Source organism: Stigmatopora nigra, chromosome 4 (genome assembly GCF_051989575.1).
Source record: "Stigmatopora nigra isolate UIUO_SnigA chromosome 4, RoL_Snig_1.1, whole genome shotgun sequence".
In the NCBI taxonomy this organism is placed as follows: domain Eukaryota; kingdom Metazoa; phylum Chordata; class Actinopteri; order Syngnathiformes; family Syngnathidae; genus Stigmatopora; species Stigmatopora nigra.
This window is the reverse complement of record NC_135511.1, coordinates 71,693-79,277: the sequence shown is the minus strand read 5'-3', so window position 1 is coordinate 79,277 and position 7,585 is coordinate 71,693. Positions and strand designations below refer to the sequence as shown.

The window sequence follows — 7,585 nt, the reverse complement described above, 5'->3', positions numbered from 1 at the left end:
GGGTGTGTGTGTGTGTGTGGTGGTGGGGTGTGGGGGGGGGGGGGGGGGCAAGAGCGTCCAAAAGTCTCCGGTGGTGCGCTCAAGTTGGCCGAGGGGGCGGGGTCAAGTCCCCAACGTCAGAAACGTCACAACGACTCGTCCGTCTCCAAGCCAAATCATCGACACAATACTAGTACTAGTAGTAGTAATATACTATAGTATATGCAACAAACGACGACCATCGAAAATCCATTTCCCCTAACTTGTAAATTCCTTAACCCGGAGCCCTCCCACTCAGGCACCCGGAAAGGAGCTCTCGCGATACTTGACGTGTTTTGCTGGGCGGATGGGGAAGCGAGCGAGCCTTGCGGAAGAGACGGGAGGCTCCCAAGCTAAAGCTAAAGCTAAAGCCAACGACACAAGACAACCTAGCCGCTTTGACACATTTTTACGCTTGGACCGGACACCGGTAAGGTGAGGTAAAAGAAAGGAGGGGGGAAAAGCCCCTATTCCCCTTCACAACTTGAAACGAGTGGTAATAGGAAGTTCGCTCTGCTCTACGCTCGTGAGCTCCAGCTGTTAGCCGGCTAGCCGCTTAGCAAAGGTAGCAAAGAGGAGAAGAATTGGAGGATTTTGACGATGAATTGTATGTCACGAGTACGCAAACGGTGTGAAAGATGCGCCTCGACGAAAGTCTTGAGTCAAGGCTCGGTGCTAGTTACTTTAATGGCTGACATTTTCTCACTTTGACTTGCCTTGCCTTTTTCTCACTCTTTGACTTTTCACCTTTCATGCAGAAATAACGATGAGCACCGCGCCTTCTAACTACTCATCATCGGTGAGACCTCCCGAGCGACCAAACAGCCTCGATTGCAAATGTCTTGACTTTTTTTTTCTCTCCCTTCTCCCTCTTCCCTCTTCCAAGGTGACATGGGAGTGGGCAAGTCGGCTTTGCTGCACCAGTTCACCGAGAAGAAATGGACGCCGTCAACTTCTTTTTGTATTTTGTCCCATTTCAGGCAAAATGGCCTTTGGGGGGCAAAATGGCCTTTGGGGATTTTGGCCACCGAGCGGGCGTGAGTGGACTAGCCAGCGCCAGCCAACGACACCCATTAGGGCCCGTGGTCCGCGGCACCCTTTAGAGGCCCGGCCGGCGTCTGGCTTTAAAAAGTCTTTGGCCGCGGCAAATTGTCGCCGAGCTACATTTGAATTCTCGGGCCCTTTTTTGGACGGCGCCCGCCCAGCGTCCTTTTTGAACCATCCACCCCGGTTTCCGGCCGGGCGAGGCCTACTACAGGGGGTCCGCCGGGGGCCCTCGTGGTCTACCACGTCGGCGGGTAGCGCCGCCGGCCGTCTCCTTCTGCCGCGGCCAATGGACGATGGTCCGTTCTCAATTTTTCGTCCATTTGTGCACAGGTGATCATTTCCATGGGCAACAAAGGCCACCCGGAGGCGCAGTGAGACGTCACGTCGTAGACATTTGAGCGAGGAGAACGGTGAGTCGCCCCCTAAGCTTTGTTTTCTTTTAGCAAAAGGGAGAAAAAAGTTCAAAGATTGAGATGAGTTTTCTTTCCTTTTTACAGAGCGCAAAGTTGCCACAAACAATTGTTTAGCATTTTGATTTTGTGCTGCTTCTTTTTATAAGGTAACGTGTTTTTGCGCCTAGGTCTCTGCTCTTCCTGGAAGCCAGCGCCAAGATGGCCTAAACCTAATCGCCGCGCAAACAAACGGCGAGACGGACGTGATGTGGCGGCGTGGAGGAGGACTTCCTAGAGGCGGCCAAGCGGGTCTACCGGACCATTCGGGACGGCAGCTTGGACCTGAACGTGGCCGAGTCGGGGGTGCGGCGCAAACCCTCGGCCCCGCATGGGGGGACGCTCAACCGGCCAGAGATGGATGCTGCCTAAGGACCCGCCCAAGGACGGACAGACCGCTTCCTTTGGCCGTAACGGCTCCGTCCACGCCAATGACGTAAGTCGGCAAACGGATTGCTTGTTTTGGCCGTGACGGCTCTGTCCGCGGCAACAGACAAATGAAAATGTCGTGTCTGCGTGCCCTGTCGCAGACGCCGCTACTATCCCGATGATTTGTGTTCATTTTTTTGGTGGCCCAGCAGCTTTACCATCCGGTAGGGGGTGCCATCGACAGACAGATAAAAGTGACTATTTTTCACCCATGGACGGACAGACGGACGTATTCCCTTCGGCCATCGATAAGACAGACGAGGTATGATTAAAATGGATTCCTTTCGCCAACCTTACTCTTGAGCATTTTTATTGACTGCATTTTGAAGAAAAGCAATGAACTTGTTCAATTTTGTACATTTAAACATGAAGCTGACCAAAACAAAACAAAAAAAAAATGCATTAACCCGACACGTCTCCACGGAGACTCGGGGCCCCGGCGCCAAAGTCCAGCCCATCTTTTCACTGGAGACCGTCCCATTCAAGCATTCCCAAGTCTGGCCGGCCTACGCCAGCTGGGTCTCGGTGGCCGGACGCTCCATTTCCTGCTCGTACTCGATCTCCACGTAGGCTCTCTTCTTGCGCACGGCCGAGCCGCCGGCCGTCGCCGGAGACTTGCCTTTCCCGCCGGGCTCCTTCCTCTTCTTGCCCGATTTCTCCCGTTGGCCTTGGTCGTCGTCGGTGGACTCCCCGGACTCCTCGTCGCTGCTCGCCCTCAAGTGGTTCATTTCCTGAAAAAGGCGTGGGTCGGTCAACGTTTGCGGGGCGAACGGCGACGTGCGACTTGGCTTCACACCTCAAAGTCGCTCAGGTCGCTCTCCTCCATCTCGTCGGCGGCGACAAACTCCCTCTTGCCGACGTCCTGAAAGAAAAGCGGCGGTGAGCGGGGTCGGGAAGGCCCGCCCGTGGCGGCGGCGGCGGCGCGCTCCGGCTCTCTGTGTGGCTCACCGGGTGGTCCATCTCCACCTCTCGCTCCGTCTCGCTCTCACTCTCGCTCTCCTCCTCGGCCTCGCTCTCTTCGTCCTGCTGTTGCAGAGCTTTGTCGAAGGCCACGATGGGGAAGTTATAGATGTCGCCGTACTGGAGCGGGAGCAAAAGACGGCGTCAGTAGAGGACGGCGTCAGTGGAGGACGGCGTCAGTAGAAGACGGCGTCAGTAGAGGACGGCGTCAGTAGAGGACGGCGTCAGTAGAGGACGGCGTCAGTAGAGGACGGCGTCAGTAGAGGACGGCGTCAGTAGAGGACGGCGACTCACCGTCCCCTGCTTGAGTCTCTCCAGCAGCTCCTTCTCGATGGCGTTGTCCAACTGGGCCGCCACCAGCGCCTTTTCCTCTCTGCGTTTCTCCCGGCGCTCCACCTTCCGACTCAAGGGCACCAGCTTGCGCCTGACGGGGCAAAAGGTTACACCTTGGCGCTCGGTCGGGCCGGCGGCCTCCCGGATCGGGGGTGTGGGCGGGCCACTCACTTCCTCTTGAGGACCAGCTTGCGCATGCGGATCAGGTACTGCGTGATCTTGGTGAAACGCTGCTTGCATTTGTGAACGATGAAACGGGGCCAGTACAGGAGGTTCTCGTCGATCTGCTCCAGCGCGCTCTCGTAGTTTTTGCTCAGCTTCACCTGCGCAAAGGCATTTCAAAGGGGGGTTTCACATGCAATCTGACCTGACTTCCAATTTGGCCTTTTTCTAGACGCAACCCACCTTTTCCCACAATTTGGCGGGGAAGGCCGCCCGCTCAATCACCTTCATGTAGAGGAAGCATTGACCTGGGGGGGGTGGTAGACACGAGGTGAACCTTTTGGACGGGGTCGGCAGACGCGACCGCGTACGTACCTTTCTCCTCCCGGATGGTGGCGTACTGACTGTTTGCCAACGGGCAAGACGAGCGGGTGCACAGGCCCGTGATGTTGAACTCGTTGCGACAGAACCTTTGACTCTTGGTCCTGAAAGTGAAGACCCGTGCGGTTAGCCTCGGTTGTTTTGGGGGGGTGGACTGGAAAGCCGAGGAGGTTGATGAAAACACTCACGTGACTTTGAAGGAGCAGAACTGCCGGTTTCCCAAAATGTCCCAAATCACCTGCGTGGACGGACGACACACGTGAGACGCGACAAAAAGGACACCACCACCACCACCGCCAAGGTGGCGGCGACGACGACAACAACAAACTAACAACAACGATGGCGACTAACCCTAACGGGAGAGAGTATTATTTTATGGAGCAGTTGATTTAAAAAAAAATGATGATAATGAAAGACCGGACCGGGAGCGGAGTTGGGCAACCAGGCTTATAAAAGGTTCAAAAAAAGTAGTAAGTATAAAAAAACGTCGGCGTTTTGCGTTCACTCACGTCGTCGTGCTGCATTCTGATTCTTTGTTGGCCCCGACGCTCAAAGTTTCACTCTTCTTCCAGAACAACGTGGGGAAATAAGAGCAGCCGAGAACGAAGGGACTCGAAACGGACGAGTTTGGGCTCACTCAAAGCACATGGACGACGAGAGGAGAGACACCATTCCTGTCCGGACGGACCCAAAACATCGCGAGAGTTGACGCGGCGCCCAAGCGGATGTCGTAGATATCACATGCACAAAGCTAGATGCCCGCCCGCCCGCCGTGCGCGTCGTCACCCTTCCAAAATCATAGCATGGCCTATTTTGCTCTACAATTTTCGAGCAACAATTTCAAAAGTCTTGCTTTTCCGGTCATTTTATTGCGTGGCTATGAATAATGACCCCATCGTCCCAATGTGCAACGTCGCCACGTAAACGCCTTCGTTCAACCCGTTTGGGTCAGTAGCCCGGACGTCCGCCGAAACAGTCTGACGCAAGATGGCCGACGGTTACACGGTTACTGTTGGTATGCCATTCACGGGAAATAGGATTTTTTGTTGTTGTAAGGAGCTGATCTTGGTTTAGACCTCGTTGAAGTCCCGGCTGAGCTGGTTGGATTATATTTACAAAGTAGATTATGGATCGACTCATGATCAGACGGTTTTAAGGCACAGAGCGTAACAAGGAGAATGGCTGTACCCTGTCACGGAGTGACCGTGAAAAGACCGTTCATCATTTGTATGAACCGAAAGGATCGTCGAATAGGGGGCGCACTTGTATTTGATATAAAACGCAGCCCAACTTTTCAATCATGGTGCATTGGACATTCGACGTGGCATTTCATGCTACCGAGACGTCTTATATACACACGAGCAAACGTGATGCGTGGGGCGAGCACCCAGGGACATGTTTCTGGTCAAGGGGAGGAAAAATAGTCAACTTGAATAAGAGGCCGGCGCGGTGCATTGTGGGTAGCACGGAAGCGAGCGAAAACACTGCTGCCTGCCTGCCGGCTTCGCGAGGCTACCAAATGAATTGACTGCTTCTTGCCATGCACAAACGTCATTGGGGAATGTGCGCATCTTGATCATTTTAGATGGAGTATATATATATATATTATATCGATTCAAAGGTTCCCTTTGGGAGTCCAGTGTTTGCCTGTGTCTGATCTTAGTAGCGAGCGGACGGCATTTCTGGGCCTTTGGTTCCTTGGCAAGTTCAGGGCGGGCACCTTACGGGTCTTCCATGGGAAAGGCTGGAGCCATCCCCGCTCTCATCTTGGGCCACATGTGCCGTGCCGTTCATCTGGTATTTGACGTCGACACGGGCACCGAGCCACAACTTGAAGATGGCTTTGCTGGCTTTGCCGGCTTTGTACTCCACCGAGGGAGGCACAGCTGGTTTCTACCCCGTGGAAGCTTTGAAGATGGCCTCGGAGGTTGAAAGAAAGGAAGAAAAAAAAGGTTTTGACGCAGCCGACTTGCAGTTTTCGACACGTCGGTCACATCTGCCGGATGAGGCCCACTCGGCGGCGTTAGCCCGCGGCCGGTCCGCGTGCCTGGGACGAGCGGCGGCACGCCCGTCGCCCGGGCTTAAATAGCCGGCGCCTCCACCGGATGCCGAGGCTGCCTCGAAGACGCCGCGCGCCATCATGCTCGGGATGCTGGCCTTAGCTGGTGAGTATTGGACGTTGAATGGGTCGCCGTTGCAACTTTTCTATGTATTTTGAAATGCAGTAGCAGAGTGGCGGGAATGTCCTCTGAATGAAAAGCCGCACCCTCGGAAGACAGACGCTTTTGGGAGACGGACGCTTTTACGGCTTTGGGCAGCCGTGTCCAAAGAAAAAGTCAAAAGTTCAGTGACAAATGTCCTTTTTTTTCCCCCGCTTCTTCTACCCCGCAGTGTTTTCTGCTCTTTGCTTTCTCACTCCCACAACTGGTAAGTTACTTGAAAAAAACAAAACACGTAGTTTGAGGAGGAGGTGACCGTGAGTGTGTTACAGAGGGTGAAGTGGTCTACGCCTGCCACAATGACACGGCTGTCATGTCATGTGGTGAGAACAAAAAAATCCTTCTTTGAACAGATGGTGTTTTGTCTCTTGCTTTGTTTTTTCTTTACTCTGTGTGTGTGTGTGTGTGTGTCTCCAAAGTGAGCTCCCTTTGAGGTTGTTTTTCGGGCGTGTTTTGTCTGTGTGGGTGCGTGTCAATGTCTTTCTGCACTTTTTGCCTCACGGCTCAACGCGGCTCATTTCATCTGTTCTTGCCTATCCTCCCGAACATTGGCAGAGTCTGGCTTCAAGATCCGCTTGGAGCACATTTTGTACAAAGTGGGCGTGGGCACCCGCTGCGGGGAGGGCAAGCGTCACCCCGACGACGGCGAGGGCGTCTTCTGCTCCTTCCCGTGGGCCGAGATGGTGGTGGAAGACCTGTGAGAAAAGTTCCCGAACCTCCCTCGGCTTTCCTCCCTCCCTCAGCTCCCTCCCTCAGCTTTCCTCCCTCAGCTTTCCTCCCTCCCTCAGCTCCCTCCCTCGGCTCCCTCCCTCCCTCCCTCCCGCCACGCGGCCGAGCGGCGACGGGACGATGCCTAACCGGTCCCGTCTTTTGCATGTCCGTGCGTGTCCCGAATGGAGCTGCGGGAACCGGCGCTCCTGCGAGGTTCCCGTCACCCGGCCGGTCTTTGGCGATTACCCTTGCCAGGAGAACACGCGCTATCTACAGGTGGCCTACGGCTGCCTGGCCCAAGCCCCGCCGCCGCCGGCGCCACCGCCGCCACCCGCCAAAGCCGACGGTACGCAGTGGACGGACGCAAATCCGCGCTGAAATGGCGGAGGGCGCCGTGACAGACACTAACCCTTTGACCACTGGTTTGCAGGCGAAGACGCCGGCGCCTGAAGCACCCTCTTCCCGCGGGACCAACCCGTCCTTGCATGGCGTAGCCAAAATGAAATAAACATTTGTTTGTGGCCTTCCGCGTTTGTGCTTTTTCACCCCTTGGCGTTGTCGGAGCCCAACCCTCGGGGCCGACGGTGGGCCGGAGAGCCCCGCCTCTCGCCGTGGCGGGAGAATGCCGACCGCGCCAATAAACAAAGATGCTGGGAGAATAGTATAACTCCCTTCATTGTCTCAAGCGCTTTGTTGGCATTTGGTCCACACGCTTTTGCCCAGTCACGGCGTGGCCACCGAGCGAGCGCTTTGCTACTGCCATTAGCACTTGGCAAAATGAATGAACGATGGGCGCTTGAGGAAAAAAAAAAAACCTCTTTTCTATGAATCACGACGAGCAGAAGAGTAAAACGATGAAAAGAATAAGGCGAGAGA

At 55.0% G+C, this 7,585-nt stretch overlaps 2 protein-coding genes, 1 long non-coding RNA gene and 1 other non-coding gene across 9 annotated transcripts; 2 read left to right on the top strand and 2 right to left on the bottom strand.

Moving 5' to 3' along the window:
• Positions 1-102: 102 nt before the first annotated feature.
• LOC144195606 (uncharacterized) lies at positions 103-2,239 on the top strand. 4 transcript variants are annotated; one of them, XR_013326108.1, is made up of 5 exons: positions 103-453; positions 777-817; positions 905-1,475; positions 1,646-1,950; positions 2,045-2,239. It is a non-coding gene; the product is annotated as an uncharacterized LOC144195606 (long non-coding RNA). The 4 variants fall into 4 exon arrangements; XR_013326109.1 differs by having other exon boundaries at positions 104-453; positions 2,096-2,239; XR_013326107.1 differs by having other exon boundaries at positions 105-453; positions 905-1,316; positions 1,396-1,475; positions 1,646-2,239.
• On the bottom strand, positions 2,237-5,005 carry LOC144195604 (protein MAK16 homolog). The gene is made up of 9 exons (XM_077715349.1): positions 4,289-5,005; positions 3,968-4,017; positions 3,774-3,883; positions 3,642-3,706; positions 3,408-3,559; positions 3,198-3,327; positions 2,892-3,023; positions 2,740-2,805; positions 2,237-2,674 (listed from the first exon to the last, which is right to left on the bottom strand). The coding sequence occupies exons 1-9, from the start codon at positions 4,301-4,303 to the stop codon at positions 2,450-2,452; spliced, it is 945 nt and encodes a 314-aa protein (XP_077571475.1). The 5' UTR covers positions 4,304-5,005; the 3' UTR covers positions 2,237-2,449.
• On the top strand, positions 4,332-7,236 carry LOC144195605 (protein eva-1-like). Of its 3 annotated transcripts, XM_077715351.1 has the most exons (6): positions 4,335-5,944; positions 6,171-6,206; positions 6,271-6,321; positions 6,554-6,695; positions 6,898-7,055; positions 7,140-7,236. In XM_077715351.1, the coding sequence occupies exons 1-6, from the start codon at positions 5,920-5,922 to the stop codon at positions 7,157-7,159; spliced, it is 432 nt and encodes a 143-aa protein (XP_077571477.1). In that variant the 5' UTR covers positions 4,335-5,919; the 3' UTR covers positions 7,160-7,236. The 3 variants fall into 3 exon arrangements, with proteins under 3 accessions (XP_077571476.1, XP_077571478.1, XP_077571477.1); XM_077715350.1 differs by having other exon boundaries at positions 4,332-6,206; XM_077715352.1 differs by lacking the exon at positions 6,271-6,321 and having other exon boundaries at positions 4,334-5,944.
• Positions 4,920-5,023, bottom strand: LOC144196142 (small nucleolar RNA U13). The gene has a single exon (XR_013326218.1). It is a non-coding gene; the product is annotated as a small nucleolar RNA U13 (small nucleolar RNA).
• Positions 7,237-7,585: the final 349 nt, after the last annotated feature.